The sequence below is a fragment of the Rattus rattus genome, chromosome 16 (assembly GCF_011064425.1).
Source record: "Rattus rattus isolate New Zealand chromosome 16, Rrattus_CSIRO_v1, whole genome shotgun sequence".
Classification (NCBI taxonomy): Eukaryota; Metazoa; Chordata; class Mammalia; order Rodentia; family Muridae; genus Rattus; species Rattus rattus.
In genome coordinates this window covers 24,155,192-24,173,781 of record NC_046169.1, presented here as the reverse complement: position 1 = coordinate 24,173,781, position 18,590 = coordinate 24,155,192, and the positions used below count along the sequence as shown (strand labels likewise).

Below are 18,590 nucleotides of genomic sequence, written 5' to 3'. Positions count from 1 at the left end.
CTTGTGGGTTTTGTTCCCCACCCCACCCCCTCTCTCGGAGCTGAAGAGCTGGGCACCGAACCCAGGGCCTTGCTACCACTGAGCTAAATCCCCAACCCTGTGCCTCTTACCTATCAGTTTTTTTCTCACCTCTTGGTTTCTATGTTTGATAATGTTAGGGGTAGGGTGTCTGGATATTCCACAGTGAGTGAAAGACTTGAAAGCTGGTTTTGCGATAAGTTCAACTGAAAAAGAGGAAGACATCTGTGGAGAGAAATGGCTAAACTACCTAGAAGTACTAGTTCACGCAGACAGGCCGTTCAGTTCCCAGCACCCTGGGCGGCTTCTAACCAGCTGTGGCTGTAGCATGGTGGGCCTGCACAGACTTGTTAACATCAGAATAGATTTTTTTAAAAATCAAAATAGGTGTGGGCCGGTGTTTAATTCATTCATGGGCGGTCCCGACAGGCAAGCTCCCAAAGAGCACCCTGCCATTGGTCACTGAATGTGTGCTCTAGCAACAAGTACGCAGGCGCGAGGAAGCCCGGAAAAGACGCATGCGTCCTGAGTTCTGGCTCCTCAGCATGGGTTCCCTGTGCCCTGTCCTGCTGCTGTGTCTCCTGTCCTGCCCCAGGCTTCAGCTAGGTCAGTGTGTGGCCCTGTGCCTATTTCCCGCATCCCTGAGCACCTGAAAGTGACTGTACCCTGCGTTCTAGGTGCTGCGCCGCCACCCCCCCGCCTCGGAGGGTTTTTCGCGGGGTTTCGGGCTACTTGCTGGGGCTAGCCACCATGAAACTGCGCTTTATTTCTTGAAGCAGGGTCTCTGGTATGCAGCCCTGCCCGGGGCACTGAGAGTAAGGCATTCTGGTTTTCCTTTTCTCCCTTTCCCACTTCCCCCGTCTTCAGCTGGGACACTAGTGTAATACATAGCTTTTATTTGTACAAAGCTTTGAAAGCTCAATTGGTTTAAGCCACATACACAGAAATCCGATGCCATTTCCCACCTTACTTTAACAGTACTCAATATTGTCTGTTTAAATGCACCTTTTATCGCTAGTTACCTACGGATTAAGTTTTTCTTAGAATGTGTATGCGGGTTTTGCCTCCTTGTATGTATGTACACCGTGAGCGTTGGATCCCTGCAACAGCAACAAGTGCTCTTATATGCTAGCACCCTATTTTATCTTTGAGGCAGAGTCTCAACTACGTTGCTTTGTCTGGCCTGGAACCTTAAGACCAGGCTCACCTCGAATCCATTATAAGGGTTTTTGTTATAAAGGTCCTGGCTGTGTAGCCCAAACTAGTCTTGTGCTTGTGATCTCCTGCCGCACCTTCTTAAGGGTTGGAATTATAAGGCATAAACTATGGTCTCAGATTGTATTTTGTTGCGTGACAGGATCTCACCGTGTAGACCAGTCTGGTCTCAAAACACAAGATGCATCTGTTTCTGCCTCCAGATGCTGGGCTTAGAGGTGTGCACCACCAAGCATGACCTGAAAAGAATTTTTCTTTTTCATTTATGTGTTTGTGTGCCATGAGTGTTTCGGATACTGGCAAAGGAGGGAAGGCTTAACCCGGTCTCTAAAAAAAAATTTAATTTTGGTTTTAGAAACAGGGTTTCTCTGTGTATCCTTGTCCATTCTGGAACTCACTCTGTAGACCAGACTGGGCTCAAACTCAGAGAAATGCCTGCCTCTACCTCCCAACTGCTGGGATTAAAGGGCCGTCACTGCCCAGCTATATCTATATATCTATCTATATCTATCTATATTAAATGCTAGTTTGCTTATTAAATTAGAATTAAGCTAGTTTATATTACAGTTTAATATTTAGTTCCCCTTTGAGATCTCCCTGCTTACTAGTTTTTTTTCCCCTTCTCAGCATTATTCCTGAGATGGGTAGAATTGTGTCAGAATGAGAAGAGGGGTAAATGTAAGACCCTGAAAGGCTTGGGCGCTTACACCTTTAATCTCTTGACAGGCAAAGGTAGGCAGATCTCTATGACTGCCAAGCCAGGGCCGCCCAGAGTTGGAGAAAGGTGGGAGAGGGGTGACCTCGCCATGAAACACTAAAATAAATTTTTAAAAAAAAGATCTAATTTTTTTTTTCAGAGCTGAGGACCAAACCCAGGGCCTTGCGCTTTCTAGGCAAGCGCTCTACCACTGAGCTAAATCACCAACCCCAAAAGATCTAATTTTAAAATGAGAGGCTGGGGTCGAGCACTGCCTAGCATGTTGTGAGACTCTGGTCGCCATCCCCTGTGACACACACAAAGTTCTTGAGCTGGGGAACAGTTCCATAGTCCTACAATCTTAGCATTGGCGAGGCAAAGGTGGGAGGGTCCCATTGAATGAAGGAGCTGTAGAGTTTTTCTTTTTTTAAAAAATTTATGGGGCTGGGGATTTAGCTCAGTGGTAGAGCGCTTACCTAGGAAGCGCAAGGCCCTGGGTTCGGTCCCCAGCTCCGAAAAAAAGAACCAAAAAAAAAAAAAAAAATTTATTTATTTTATTTATATGAGTACACTGTATCTGTTTTCAGACACTAGAAGAGGGCATCAGATCCCATTACAGATGGTTGTGAGCCACCATGTGGTTGCTAGGATTTGAACTCAGGACCTCTGGAAGTCAGTGCTCTTAATCACTGAGCAATCTCTCCAGCCCAGAACTTTTTTTTTTTCTTTAAATCAGAAAATTGCCATGCAGTGGTGATGCAGGCCTTTAACCCCACCACTCCAGAGGCAGAGGCAGGAAGATCTGTGATCTGTGAGCTCAGGGGCAGCCTGATCTACAGAGTGAGTTCTAGGACAGCCAAGACTACACAGAAAAACCGTATTTCACAAGAGAGAGAGAATTTTTTTTAATTTATTTATTATATATAAGTACACTGTAGCTGTCTTCAGACACACCAGAAGAGGGCATCGGATCTCTTTACAGATGGTTGTGAGCCACCATCTGGTTGCTGGGAATTGAACTCATGACCTCTGGAAGAGCAGTCGGGTGCTCTTAACCACTGAGCCATCTCTCCAGCCCGAGAATTTTTTTTTTTTAAATCAGAAAAATCCCTAGCACACACATGCACATAAATTATGGGGGTGATTCAATTGTACAGCTAATGCTTAGCATGGAATCTAATTTCCATCCCCAGCATCACAGAAACTGGCCCAAACGGTACACACCTGTTACCTTAGCACCAGGAAGTTAAGGCAATGAAGTCAGGAGTTCAGCAGCATCCTCAGATACATAGCTCTAGGCCAGCCTGGGCTACAGGAGACCTCATCTCAAAAATAAAATAATAAAGTGTTCACCAACACAAAGAAAGAGGGATAGGAACAGCATGAAGTGTGAGTGGTGTACTGGCTTACCCATTAATCCCAGCACTTGGCGGGCAGAGGCAAGTTGATCTCTGTGAGTTCAAGGCTAGCCTGAGCTATATAGTAAGACCTTGCCTCCAATGGTCAGGTAGCCCGGGTAGAGGGAGTGTGAGTGAAAACATAAATGTATCTGAGGTTACAGTTTCTAAATTTGCCTAGCTGAGGTAAGAGAGGTATATAACTAATGATGTATGATCTGGGGAGAGAGAGGGGTATATAACTAATGAGGTATGATCTGGAGAAATGACTCAGCACTTAAGAGCACTTGCTGAGTCTGTTGAGGATGGGAACCTAGGCTTGGTCCCCAGCACCCACGTGGCAGCTAGCATCTGTCTGGTTCCAGAGGGCTCAGTGCCCTCTTCTGGCCTCTGTGAGTACCAAGCACACACACAGTGCACTTATATACATGCAGATACACACTCATAAAATAAATGCAGTTTTAGAAAGCAGGGTGTGGGGCTGGAGAGATGGCTCAGCGGTTAAGAGCACCGACTGCTCTTCCAGAGGTCCTGAGTTCAAATCCCAGCAACCACATGTAATGAGATGTGATGCCCTCTTCTGGTGTGTCTGAAGACAGCTACAGTGTACTTATATACATAAAATAAATAAGTCTTAAAACGAAAGAAAGAAAGAGAGAGAAAGAAAGAAAGAAAGAAAAGCAAGCAAGCAGGATGTATTAGTGAATATCTTTAGTTTAAGCACTCAGTGGGTAAAAGCAAGTGGAACCCCATGAGGCCAGCCCTAAAATTTTTTAAAAAGAATCAGGGTATGTGTGTGGGGTTAGAGGTGGCTTTGGGGGTGCTCACCTTTAATCCCAGCACTCAGGAGGCAAAGGCAGGCAGATCTCTGTGAGTTTGAGGCCAGCCTGTCTACAGAGTGAGTTCCTGGACAGCAGGCTACACAGAGAAACCATGTCTCAAAAAACAAATAATAATAACTATAATTATAATTATAGTAAAATAAAAAATAATGATGTAAATCAAATCTTATTTATGTACATATATTTGGGTTTTTTATTTTTGTTTTTTTTTTTTCCTTTAAAGATTTATTTTTATGAGTACACTATAGCCATCCACAGACATACCAGAAGAGGGCATCAGATCCCATTACAGAGGGTTGTGAGCCCCCATGTGGTTGCTGGGATTTGAACTCAGGACCTCTGGAAGAACAGTCAGTGCTCTTAACCGCTGAGCCATCTCTCCAGCCCAATGTATCTGTACATATTACTAGTACTTGTCCTGTTCTGCAGGACATGCCCAGGATCCTGCCATGGTGCACCTGCCAGGTGGTCGGTTTCTGATGGGGACAGATGCTCCAGACGGCAGAGATGGTGAAGGGCCTGCCCGGGAAGTGACAGTAAAACCCTTTGCCATCGACGTATTTCCCGTCACCAATAAAGACTTCAGGTATTTCAAGGTTTTGGGTGCAGGGGTAAGGGTTCTTTCTAACCTTTTCTAATACTAATCTTTATTCCTAATATTATATCCCTGTCTCCAAAAAGTAAATTAATCACAATAAGGGAAACAGCTATGAGAGATTGAATAGAAACGCAGCTTACAAATCACGAGAGATAGCATCTTGATTTTTATTTTTACAATTTTAGATATTTGTTTTATTATTTTATGGTACATGAGTGCTTTGCCTGTATTTAGTGTGTGCACCCATGCTCATACCTGGTGCCCTCAGAGATCAGAAGAGGGCATCGAATCCCCTGGAATGGGACTTACATAAGGTTGTGAGTTGCCAGGTGGGTGTTGGGAGTCAAACTCCAGTCTTTTTTTTTTGGCTGTCCTGCACCTCATTCTGTAGATCAGGCTGTCTGTGAACTCAGAGCTCCTCCTGCCTCTGCCTCCTGAGTGCTGGGATTAAAGATGTCGGCCACCACCTCCCCAAACCCACGTCCTCTTTTTTTTTTGGAGCTGGGGACCGAACCCAGGGCCCCGTGCTTGCTAGGCAAGCGCTCTACCACTGAGCTAAATCCCCAACCCCCCAAGGCCTCTTTAAGAGCAACAAATGTTCTTAAGTGTTGAGCCATTTCTCCAGCCCTGATGCCCCATTTTTAGAGGTTTGTAACGCATACATCTGGAGGACACAAGACTGCGTTAGTGTGGGTTTGATTCGTGCTTTTATAGCTTTTAAAGGAGCAAACTCAGTGTGAAGAACTCAGCTAGCAGGTCCTTTGGTTCATTCCCTAGCACTGGGGGAAAAAAATCGATCTTAAAAAAATTTTAAACTTTTCAAATCCTCCATTTGGGGTCAGACCTCCATGAAAGCACTAACAGTTCCATAGTCCTACAATCTTAGCATTGGCGAGGCATAGGTGGGAGGGTCCCCTTGAATGAAGGAGCTGTAGAATTTTTTCTTTTTTTAAGATTTATTTATATGAGTATGCTGTATCTGATCTCAGAACACCAGAAGAGGACATCAGGTCCCATTACAGATGGTTGTGAACCACCATGGGTTTGCTAGGATTTGAACTCAGGACCTCTGGAAGAGCAGTCAGTGTTCTTAACCACTGAGCCATCTCTCCAGCCCAGAACTTTTTTTTTTAAATCAGAAAATTGCCATGCAGTGGTGATGCAGGCCTTTAACCCCACCACTCCAGAGGTAGAAGCAGGAAGATCTGTGAGCTCAGGGGCAGCCTGACCTACAAAGTGAGTTCTGGGACAGCCAAGACTACACAGGGAAACCCTATTGAGAGAGAGAGAGAGAGAGAGAGAGAGAGAGAGAGAGAGAGAGAGAGAGAGAGATGGGGGTGGTTTAAAAAAATCAGAAAATCCGTAACACACATATGCACATAAATTATAGGGGTGATTCAGTTGTGATGTAGTAACCTAAATAATTTTATGGTTGGGGGGGTCACAGCATTAGGAAGGTTAAGAACCACTGCTATACAGTGGGTCCCCATCTTTACAAAACAACAAAACCTCCCAGAACTACATATACTCGAGAGATTTTTACTGGCATAGATTTTACTTTTATAGAAAAAATGTAGGTCGGGTGTGTTAGAAACAGAGAATTGTCTTGGTGTTGCACAAAGGAACACACAGTTTGAAAGTACCTTGTCAAGGTGATTGTTTTTCTGCAAAAACGATGCATCGGGCTGTCAGGCACACTTGGCCAAGATGGTTTCCATCCTCGGTCACTGCTGTTTGTGGGTGGTAACTGCAGCTCATGCACTTTATTGGAGGTGGACCTTACACGCTGACAGGACTAGCTGATCAGCTGGGAGGCGAGGATTGAGGAACTGAGACCTTGCAGGCATAACTCCACTGATAGGAAGAAACAAACCAGAATAATAACAAAAACCTAACTACCTTTCATAAATAAAAAGCAAAACAAACAAACAAAAAAACCTACCTTTCATAGAAAGAAGGAAAAAGAAAACAGTTTCTCATGGGTATCAATTTCTGTTTTGTTTTGTTTTTTAAGATTTATTTGTTAGGTGTACAGTGTTCTGCCTGCGTGTACGCCTGCAGGCCAGAAGAGGGTGCCAGATCCCATTACAGATGGTTGTGAGCCACCATGTGGTTGCTGGGAATTGAACTCAGGACCCATAGAAGAATAGCCAAGTGCTCTTAACCTCTGAGCCATCTCTCCAGCCCTCGACTTCTTTTTTAAAAAAATATTTATTTTATTAATTTATTTGTGATTTGTCTGGAAGTATACCTGCATGCCAGAAGAGGGCATCAGATCCTATAATAGATTGTTGTGAGCTGCTGGGAACTGAACTTGAGGCCTTTGGAAGAGCAGCTAGTGCTCTTAACCACTGAGCCATCTCTCCAGCCCCAGGTTAATTTCTTTCTTTCTTTATATGAGTACACTTTATATGAGTAGCTGTCTTCAGACACACCAGAAGAGGGCATCAGATCTCATTACAGATGGTTGTGAGCCACCATGTGGTTGCTGGGATTTGAACTCAGGACCTCTGGAAGAGCAGCCAGTGCTCTTAATCACTGAGCCATTTTGCCAGCCCCCCCACACCCCCAGGTTAATTTCTTGAAGCTTGTGAAAACTCTTTCAGAACACGAGACTCCCTGGAGCAGAGGACAGGCGTCAGGAATGGGATGCGCAATCCTAGCCATGGAACCGAGTGAACTCTCTCTTTCCAGGGAGTTTGTCAGGGAGAAGAAGTACCAGACCGAGGCTGAGGCATTCGGGTGGAGCTTCGTCTTTGAGGATTTTGTCTCCCCTGAGCTCAGGAAGCAAGCAAATGAGATGCCGGTGAGAGAGCCTGGTCACAGAGGGGAGGGAGGTGGGAGCTGAACGGAATCTGCTGAGGGAGAGAGGTCACCTGGGGGCCATCTTGGAGGAGTGACTTGGGAAGCAACAGAAAGCTCACTGCTCACTTAGAAGCCAGAGTGGTGAAGGCCCGGCCTGGTGATGCATGCCTGTAAGCCCAGTTACTTGGGAGGCCAAGGCAGAGTAGCAAGTGAAGGCTAGCATGAACAGTTCACTGAAACCCTGTCTCCAAATGGATTTTTTTTTAAAGGACTAAAGATGTGGGTCAGTGGCAGAAGGATTGCCCTCTGTTTCGTCCGGGTGAGGAGCACAAGGAAAAAGAGCTCTCTCTATTTTGGTTTTGACTTGAGGGTTTATGGGAGGGGGGTATTGTGTGGTTCATTGTAGTTTGGTTGTTGTTGTGGTGGTGGTGGTGGTAAGACAAGGTCTCACTATGTAGACCCTGGTTCTTGGCCTAGAGCTCACTCTATAGCCCAGGTTGGCCTTGAACTCACAGAGATCCATTTGCCTTGGCCTGCCAAGTGCTGGATTAAAGGCGTGTGCCACCCCTGCCCAGCTTCACCCTGGCTTCCTGAGACTCACTATGTAGCCCAGTCTGGCCTGGAATTCACTGTACAGTCAGAGATGATCGTAAACACCAATCCTCCTGCCTCAGCCGCTAAGTCCTGAGATGACAGGTGTCCATTACTGGACTGAGTTCATGCCATGCTGGTAACCGAACCCAGAGCTTTTTGCAAGCACTCTGGCAACTGACCTAAAAGCCCAGACTTTAAACTTTTAATAGATTCCATCTTTGGCCAGGTGTGATGGTGGATACAATCAGTTCCAGCACTCTGGAGGCAGGGGAAGGAGGACGTCTGAGTTTGTGGCCAGCCTGGTCTACAGAGTGAGTTCCAGGACAGCCAGGGCTACATAGTGATACTCTGTCTCAAACAAACAAACGAACAAGCAAACCAAGACACAGTCCTGGCCTGTGAGTCAGGAGAGATGCTCTGCTGGGTCAGACCGTCTCGCCCTGATGCTGTTCTCTGTCCTGACAGGCTGTTCTCTGGTGGCTGCCAGTGCAAAAGGCGTTTTGGAGGCAGGTGAGTATTACTTCCTCTGCCTCATTTCCTAACACTGCTGAGTTTCATTCTGGAAACTTGGCTTCCCTAAACCCCTAACTTTTCAAGGAATAGTGAGGTACATTGATTTTTTTTTAAAGATTTATTTGTTTATTTGTTTATTATAAATATACTGTCGCTGTCTTCAGACGCACCAGAAGAGGGCACCAGATCTCATTACAGATGGTTGTGAGCCACCCTGTGGTTCCTGGGATTTGAACTCAGGACCTCTGGAAGAGCAGTCATTGCCCTTAACCACAGAGCAATCTTTCCAGCCCCATTTGTTTTTGTTTTTGTTTTGTTTTGTTTTTTTTAAGACGGCGTCTCTCTGTGTAGCTGTGACTGGGCTGAAACGGGCTCTGTAGACCAGATGGGGGGACCTCAAACTCGGAGATCTGTCTATCTGCGTCTGCGTCTGCGTCTGCCTCTGCCTCTGCCTCTCTGCCTCTGCCTCTGCCTCTGCCTCTCTGCCTCTGCCTCTGCCTCTCTGCCTCTCTCTGCCTCTGCCTCTCTGCCTCTCTGCCTCTGCCTCTGCCTCTGCCTCTGCCTCTGCCTCTGCCTCTGCCTCTGCCTCTGCGTGATAGGGTCAAAGGCATGCATCACCACTGACTGTCCAGCCAGGAAGGATGAGTTTTAGGGAGCGAGCGATTAGGACATTTCAGGAGTAACTCTTTTCCCTCTGCTCTCTTTTCCGTATTTCCTACTGCTCTCTTTACTGAAGAATCTATCTTTTTGTCTCCCTCCTCCCTCCTGTCTCACGGCATCCCACTCTGTAGCCCAGGTTCCTCCTACCTCAACCTTCTGAGTGCTGGAATTCCAGGTGTGTGCTACCACTGTTCTCCTTGTCTCTTCTCTTTCTCCCTCACCGAGCTACCGTTCCCTATCTCCCTCCTCTACCTAGTGTAAAAGCTGAACTGAGTCACCCCACGCCAAGCCTTTTTTCAGTCGTTCCCTAGATCCCAGAAACCTGTCTCACTTCACCTTGCCTGTCAGCCTGCAGGTCCCGGCTCTGGCATCCGAGAGAAACTGGAGCTTCCGGTGGTACACGTGAGCTGGAATGACGCTGGTGCTTACTGCGCATGGCGGGGGAAACGCTTGCCCACAGAAGAGGAGTGGGAGTTTGCAGCGCGAGGAGGCTTGAAGGGTATGTGGATATGTGGATCACCTTCCCGACCTACTCCGCACTGGCTTGAAAGGATGGGGCCAGTCCGAGTCCCCTCCTGGAGGGATTTTGGGTTTTTTTTTTCTTTTCTTTTCTTTTTTTTTTTCCCCCCCGAGCTGGGGACCAAACCCAGGGCCTTGCACTTGCTAGGCAAGCGCTCTACCACTGAGCTAAATCCCCAACCCCTTGTTTTATTTTTTTTGAGACAGGGTTTTGCTATGTAGGCCTGGCTGTCCAGGAACTCATTCTGTAGACCAGGCTGGCTTCGAGCTCAAGGAGATCTGCCTGTCTCTGCCTCCTGAGCACTGGGATAAAGCAACCACCTCCCAACTATAGTAGTGATGGGTCATAGTATAGGATAAAAGGACAAAGAAAAACCTATCAAGGGCTGGAGAGAGGGAGTTGGGGATTTAGCTCAGTGGTAGAGCGCTGCCTAGGAAGCGCAAGGCCCTGGGTTCGGGTCCCCAGCTCCGAAAAAAAAGAAAAAAAAAAAAAAAAAAAAAAAAAGGGCTGAGAGATGGTTCAGTGGTTAAGAGCACTGACTGCTCTTCCAGAGGTCCTGAGTTCAAATCCCAGCAACCACATGGTGGCTCACAACCATCTGTAATGAGATCTGATGCCCTCTTCTGGTGTGTCTGAAGACAGCTACAGTGTACTTATATATAATAAACCTTTTTAAAAAATTAAAAAAGAAAAAAAAAGAAAACCTATCAATCCCTGAGCTCAAAAATCCACCAATCCCTGACCTCAAAAGTCCACCAACCTCTGAACTCAAAACCCACCAATCCCTGAGTTTAAAAACCCACCAATCTCTGAGCTCACCCAAGCTCAGGAATTGAAAACTCACCAACCCTCACACTGGAAATCTCCACTCTGGAAAGCACCTCCTCGCCCCCACCATGGTATATAAAGCCTTCCTGCTACTTCTTGCCCCCAGGAGAGGCAGCAACACTCCTGGGTGTTCCCTCCCAGTCTTTCCTCATTGTGTGGAGTGCTTTTCTGGTATTCCTTGCCTCCTGATTGCCAGGACACCTCTCAGATCAGAGCCATAACTCGGGGACTCTGCTGCTGGGCAGATGCTGGGCTATAGGGAAGCACCAAGACACCACTCCCGGGGTGGGGAAATGCAGCCTGAGATGTGGGAGCACCACATAAAATCAATAAATCTTTAAAAAGCAAACGCAGGAGAGAAGTCTCTTGCTCTTCTTGCCTTCCTGCTCCAGCTCTCTTCCCATTCCCTCTCCCCTCTCTCTCTCCACATACTCATGGTCCGTCTCTACTCTTCTACTTTTTCTCTCTCTCTGCCTTTCTCTGCTCTACTACCCTCAGAACTCCCTTCCCCATATCCCGAACAAACACTATTCTATACTTTGTTTTTAAAAAAAGAGAGAAAAAAATGAAAAAGGTTCTTCCTCTATAGCCCAGACTAGCCTTGATTCAATATGTAACCACAGAAATCCTCCTGCCTTAGCCTCCCAAGTGCTAGGTGTGTGGCACAGGCCTTCAATCCCAGCACTTAGAAGGCAGAGGCAGGGGGAGTTAAAAACACTGACTGTTCTAACGGAGGTCCTGAGTTCAAATCCCAGCAACCACATGGTGGCTCACAACCATCTGTAATGAGATCCGATGTCCTCTTCTGGTGTGTCTGAAGACAGATACAGTGTACTTATATATAACAAATAAGTCTTAAAAAAAAAAAAGAAGAAGAAGAAGAAGAAGGCAGAGGCAGGCAGCTCTCTGTGAGTTCATCCTGATCTATAAAGTGGGTTCCAGACCAGCCAGTGTTACATAGTGAGACTCAGTCACAAAAAGAAAATATAGGTGTGAGGCACCACACCTAGATAATTTACATTTAAATATACATAACTAGGGCTAGAGAGACGGCTCAGAGGTTAAGAGCACTGTCTGGTCTTCCAGAGGTCCTGAGTTCAATTCCCAGCAACCACACGGTGGCTCACAACCATCTATAATCAGGTCTGTTGCCCTCTTCTGGCTTGCAGGCATACATGCAGGCAGAAAGCTGTATGATGTATACATAGTAAATAAATAAATGTTTAAAAAAAGTATATATATATACACTCACACACATAACTAAAACAAAATAGGTTAAGGGTAACGAAGAGTTAACAAAACTTCACCCCCTTCCTACAGTTTAAAGAGTTGCTACTTGGACTGCTTAGCCAGACAGTGGTGGCCCAGGCCTTTAACCCCAGCACTTGGGAGGCAGAGGCAGGTGGATCTCTTGAGTTTGAGGCCAGCCTGGTCTTCAGAGCAAGTTCCAGTATAACGAGGGCCACACAGAGAGACCCTGTTATGGTTCAGGCCTGTTAGCTCATGCCTGGGATTACAGCACTCAGGAGGCTGAGGCAGGAGCATCACCACAAGTAGGAAGGAGAGCGAGTCACTGAGAGATCCATCACTGGTTTGGGTCCTAAGTCTGTCATCCTGCAGCCCTGACAAGGTAAACTGTTCTTAGAATGGAAACCAATTTCCCAACCTAAGCGCTTCTACACACTTGTTTTCTTTTTAAATATTTATTTACTTTATGTATATGAATACACTATAGCTGTCTTCAGACACACCAGAAGAAGGCTCGGATCCCACTACAGATGGTTGTGAGCCACCATGTGGTTGCTGGGATTTGAACTCAGGACCTCTGGAAGAGCAGCCAGTACTCTTAACCACTGAGCGAGCCATCTCTCCAACCCCTACACACTTGTTGAACACAAGGTTCTATCATTAATCAGCTTTTTTTTTTTTTTTTTTTTTTTTTTTGGTTTTTTTTTTTGGAGCTAGGGACTGAACCCAGGGCCTTGCGCCCTAGGCAAGCGCTCTACCACTGAGCCAAATCCCAACCCCATTAATCAGCTTTTAACTAGGACAGATGAGGCTGCTTCCTACCTGTTGATGTTTGCACTTTAAGTCCAGCTAACAAGTTCCTCCCTTTCCCCCACCGTCTGTGTGTGCATCCCCCACACTCAGGATTCACATTGCGTGGTGTCCAGCAGTGTAATAAAATCTGGCTTTGGGGGCTCGGGGGGACCTGGATGGAATGAAAGGAAGTGATGTCACCCCCTCCTGTCTTCCTTCCAGTTTCCTCCATTTTTTTTCTCCCTTCTCACCCAGTTCTATTTTGTCTCTGCCATCCTGCAGGTCAGGTTTACCCATGGGGGAACCAGTTCCAGCCAAACCGCACCAACTTGTGGCAGGTAAGACCGAAGGAACTGTTTTCCATCCCTGCCAGGACTCTGTGCTCTGTGGAACACTGAAAGGCCAAGGGCACTGATGACGGTGCTTAGCGTGGCCGGATGAGGCAAGTTTGCCCTCTCTGGCGGAATCACAAGTTCAAGGCCTTCCTGGGCATCTGACTCAGAATATATATTTTTTAAAGATTTATTTATTTATTATATATAAGTACCCTGTAGCTGTCTTCAGACACACCAGAAGAGGGCATCAGATCTCATCACAGATGGTTGTGAGCCACCATGTGGTTGCTGGGAATTGAACTTTGGACCTCTGGAAGAGCAGTCGGTGCTCTTAAGCACTAAACCATCTCTCCAGCCCATCAGAAATTAAATGAGATGAGTGTACAGTATCAAGACCCTGTCTCAAAATAAAAAGAAGTAAAAAGTGTAACACGTGGGTGTGTCCATGCCCTGACACACTTGTGGAAGAAAGGTAGAGGACAATTTATGGGAGTTGGTCCTCTCTTCCTACCATGCCGATCAGGGACTCAAACTCAGGTCCTGGGCCTTGGCAACAAACACCTTCATCTCCCCAATACCTTTACGACATAATTAAACATTCACTTAGAACAGACAAGTAGTGGTGGCACACACCCTTAATCCCATACTTTGGAGACAGAGGTGGCCCGCCAGGGGGCGGGGTGGGAGTGGGGAAGGGGGATTGCTGCAAGTTCGAGGCCAGGCTGACACCCTGGGCTAGACAGACCCTGTCTCTAAAAACAAAACAACAACAACAAAAAGAGAAACAAATAAGTGTAACAGACTATCACATGTTGTTGAGCAAATCATAGCCCACTGGTCTTCCCTTGTGTAGGAAGAGCTTCTCCAGTGTAGTGCTGCAGTGTGTCGGATGTGTGTGTGAGATCTCTGCATGTGTGTGCACGTAGGTGTGCATGGAAGTCAGCAGTTCAGGGATGGGCAATTTCTCAGTTGCTTCTCCACTTTATAATCTTACAATTTAAACCAATCAATGCTCATAAAATAAAAGTGAATAAATTAAAAAATGTATAGTATTTTTAGCCAGGTGGTGGTAGTGCATGCCTTTAACCCCAGCACTCAGGAGGCAGAGACGACCGCAAATATCTTGAGTTCAAGGCCAGCCTGGTCTACAGAACAAGTTCCAGGACACGGGGGTGCTGGGAATGGAACTCTGGTCTCCTTGGGTCCTCTGCGAGCACAGTGCATGCATTTGGTTTGTTTTTTTTTTTTTTTTTTTTTATTTTTCGGAGCTGGGGACCAAACCCAGGGCCTTGCGTTTGCTAGGCAAGCGCTCTACCACTGAGCTAAATCCCCAACCCGCATGTATTTGTTTTTAAAAAAAAGGGGGGGGGGAGGGGGGATTAAACACAGGGGGTGGGAGCGTGTGCATAGAAAGCCAAAGGCCCGGGGTTTGGTCCCCAGGCCCCAAAAAAAAAAAAAAAAAAAAAAAAGATTTATTTATTTTTCTGTGCATTGGTGTTTTGCCCGCATGTCTGTGTAAGGGCGTCAGATCTTGCAATTACAGACGGTTGTGAGCTGCCATGCGGGTGCTGGGATTTGAACCCAGGTTCTCTGGAAGAGCAGCTAGTGCTCATAATTGCAGAGCCATCTCCCAGTCATTTCACAGTGTTTTATGAGACAAGACACCTTAATGGGAAATGGAGCTCTGTATTTCGTAGACTGGCTAGCCAACCACCCCCAGGATCTGTCTGTGTCTCTGCCCCACAGCACTGGGGTTATAGATCCATGCCAGCATGCCCAGATTTTATACGGTTCTCAGGATATGAACTTGGGTTCTTTTTATTTTTTTTAAAGAGTTATTTATTTCATGTATGTAAGTACACTGTCGCTGTCTTCAGACACACCAGAAAAGAGCATCCGATCTCATTGCAGATGGTTGTGAGCCACCATGCGGTGGCTGGGATTTGAACTCGGGACCACTGGAAGAGCAGTCAGTGCTTTTTGTTGTTGTTGTTGTTCTTTTTTTTCGGAGCTGGGGACCGAACCCAGGGCCTTGCGCTTCCTAGGCAAGCGCTCTACCACTGAGCTAAATCCCCAACCCGCAGTCCGTGCTCTTAACCATTGAGCCATCTCCCCAGCCCCTGAACCCCAGTTTTGGTGAGAAGGAAAATGGAGTTGAACCAGTCCCATCAGCGAATATAGATGGTGTGCTTCAGTAAAGCCAGGAAGGGCAGTGGGGGAGTGTGGACATCAGTGGCTCCATCCCTGGCAGGGATGGAGGACCTGAATGGGCGGAGACAGCGCTCTTTCCAAAGCACCGTGGAAGGGAACCTGAGGTCACTGTCCTCCCCCATGAAGCAGCCGAGCGGAGTGACCCCGGCTTTCCTCTGGACAGACTGGAGCACCTGCCGTCGCACAGACGGATAACTCTTTGACTTTTATTGTCCTTGTCAGGGAAAGTTCCCCAAGGGTGACAGAGCTGAAGATGGTTTTCATGGACTATCACCAGTGAACGCTTTCCCCCCACAGAACAACTACGGTAAGACCTCCTTTCGTACACAGTGCCTGACAAGGTGGCAGAGGAAGACTCTTCCCCCATCGTCCCCGGGGCATTTGGTGGGGAGGAGAGAGTCCCCTGCTTCTCCAACTGATGGCCTACTGCTCCTGTAGGGTTATATGACCTCATGGGCAATGTGTGGGAATGGACAGCATCCACATACCAAGCTGCTGGCCAGGACATGCGTGTCCTCCGGGGGGCATCATGTATCGACACCTCAGACGGCTCTGCTAATCACCGGGCTCGGGTCACCACCAGGTAAGGGTCTGGGGACCACAAGCCTCTGCAGCCATGGCCCAGAGTTGGGACAGGAGCTGTTTCTGCATCCCATCTCAGCTTTTCACTCCAACCCCTTCCCCACCGAGCTCTTTCTGTATCCATTTCACACTCCTCTCACCCTTCCTGCAGACCCGACCTCTACTCAAAGTTGTAAGAGAAGCAAGCTAGGGGGTTGGGGATTTAGCTCAGTGGTAGAGCGCTTGCCTAGCGGGCGCAAGGCCCTGGGTTCGGTCCCCAGCTCTGAAAAAAAGAAAAAAAAAAAAAAAAAAAAAAAGCAAGCTAGCACTGCTGCTGACTGTGGGAAGTGGATATGGGTCCCTACCAGCCTGGGGACCCTTTCCCGAGACTCAGCAGCACTAAGGGGACAGAGGGAGGTGGCAACCTCCTCTGTAGGCTCCCGTCCCACACCTAGCAGGGCAGAGGGAAGGAGACCGAGGTGCTCATTAGTCGGCCACAGCCAGGAGATCTGAGTTAACCCACTCGTCAAGCTGCCGGATGCAGAAGTTACCACTTAGAATCATTTTGTGAGGGAGGTGCTGGGGCTGCTCCCCCATCACTGACTTCCAGTCTCTGGAACTCCCGCTGAATCTCCATAGGTTTAGTTTGGTGGGCCTTGGCCAAGACTCCTCAGACTTTACAGCTTCAGACTGTAGGTGTGGAAGATGGTGAGGCCCCTGCTTATCAGAGCAGACTAACTGCCGATTTAGGGTTCTCTTAGAATAACACAACTTACAGAATGAATTCCTCTCTATATAGAGAGAGGGGATTTATTGGAATGACTTACAGGCTGTGGTCCAGCTAATCCAACAATGGCTGTTTATGAACGGAAGGTGCAGGAAACCAGTAATGGTGCAGTCCGTGAGACCGGATGTCTCAGCTGTCCTCAGTAGATGCTGGAATCCCAAAGAAGTAGGCTCTAATGCCAGTGTAGGAGTGAACTTAGCAAGGCGAGAGCAAACAGGCAAAGAGCTAAAGCCTCCTTCTTCCAGCAGAAGGTGTGGCCCGGAATAGAGGGCCCACCTCAAAGATCTGGATTAAAGGTGTGTCTTCCCACCTCAAAGATTCAGATTAGAAGTGGGTCTTCCCACATCAAATGGAGCAGAAGCCCTCACAGGTGTGCCCTTCCGTTTCTGGAAAGGTGTAGTTGAGGTGATGACCAAGAATTGCCATCACAGGCTGTGAAACTCATGTCTGACCTGCAGGTGTGTTGAGCTGTAATCTATACTTAGAGTAGGAGCTGCTCATCAGTGGTCACTAAGATCACCCTTTATTGTAATCCTATGTGGCCACCCACTGCCCCACTCTGTCCCCTTCCCCCTAGTGGCACACTGGCTGGACTTTCCCTCAGACCAACCGTGTTGGTTACAATTCAGTTGCTGTGAAGAGACACCATGACCAAGGCAACTCTTACGAAAGAAAGCATTTAATCGGGGGCTTTCATACAGTTCCAGAGGGCTAGTCTGTGATAATCATGGTGGGAAGCAGAACATCATGGAGCTGAAGCAGTACTGACAGCTTCATATCGTGATCCACAGGCAGCAAGCAATGAGAGACACTAGGCCTGTCATGGGTTTTTGAAACCTCAAAGCTAATCCCTAGTGACAGTTCCTCCAACAAAGCCACACCTACCTCCCAATCCTTCCAAAACAGTTCCACTCCCTGATGACTAAGCATTCAGACGTAAGAGGGCCATTCTCATTCAAACCACTACAGCAACTCTTTTTCTCGACCGACCCCACCCCCAACAGCATGCATCTTCTCTCCCTCCTCTGTACAGGATGGGCAATACTCCGGATTCAGCCTCAGACAACCTGGGCTTCCGCTGCGCTTCCAGTGCGGGCAGGCTGAAGGAGGATCTGTGAGCAGCCAGACAGAGACGGAGAAAGCACCCCCTCAGTACTGTCTCTCCCTGACCATATTCCACAGGCAGCTGGACACCAAGCTCATCCATCTGAGGGATGGCCTTTTGAGCCCCTCCCCTTTGACAGACAACCTCCTAAGGACAGAAGAACACTCAGACCCCAAGAAGGGACTGCCATAGCCTGGAAGATGACCAAGGCTGGGCACTGGGTTGTCTCTTAAGTGCAGTATTAAGGACAAAGGAACCAAACGCTCCGGTATCTGGAGCAGTTCTCCAAAAGACAGCATTTTAAAGCCCTTTTTGCTTTCTCCCGAGAAATTCTGTAGAAAGAAAATGCGTCCTTTGTGAGATGGCACCAAAGCCTGCCTTGCTGCTGGAACCTAGCCTCGATGTCCTTTGAAATGGGATACTCAACATGCAGCTAGGCCGGTCTCGAACTCTCCATCCTCCTACCTCAGCTTCCTGAGTGCTGGGATTATATACAGTACCCACTGTTAAAAGGCTCCAGTACAGCAAATGATTTACAAGGTGAAGCTGTGCATTGTGAGAGAATACTACCAGTGTTCCTCCAGGAATACACATGTCTTCCGTGTTCCCTGCAAACATGTCCCTGAGGTGTGTGTGTGTGTGTGTATCCACTTCCTTAACTATCAATAACAATAACCTTTGGGCCCATACAGAGAAATAGGGCTGGAAAGACGGCTTGGTGGTTATGAGCGCTTGTTCTTGCAGAGAAGGAGTTCAATTCTTACCACCCACTAGGTGGTCCCATCTACCTATACAACTCTGTTCAGGGGAATCTGACGCCCCCTCTTGACCTCCATAGGTACTGCATGCATGTGGGTTACATGC

The 18,590-nt window shown here is 47.4% G+C and overlaps 1 protein-coding gene across 1 annotated transcript; it reads left to right on the top strand.

Moving 5' to 3' along the window:
* Nucleotides 1-506: 506 nt before the first annotated feature.
* Nucleotides 507-18,338, top strand: Sumf2 (sulfatase modifying factor 2). Its single transcript, XM_032886471.1, has 9 exons — nucleotides 507-624; nucleotides 4,599-4,755; nucleotides 7,462-7,573; nucleotides 8,632-8,676; nucleotides 9,688-9,838; nucleotides 13,010-13,065; nucleotides 15,496-15,580; nucleotides 15,712-15,856; nucleotides 17,655-18,338. Exons 1-9 carry the CDS (start codon nucleotides 537-539, stop codon nucleotides 17,737-17,739), a joined length of 924 nt encoding a protein of 307 aa, XP_032742362.1. The 5' UTR covers nucleotides 507-536; the 3' UTR covers nucleotides 17,740-18,338.
* The last annotated feature ends 252 nt before the right edge of the window (nucleotides 18,339-18,590 follow it).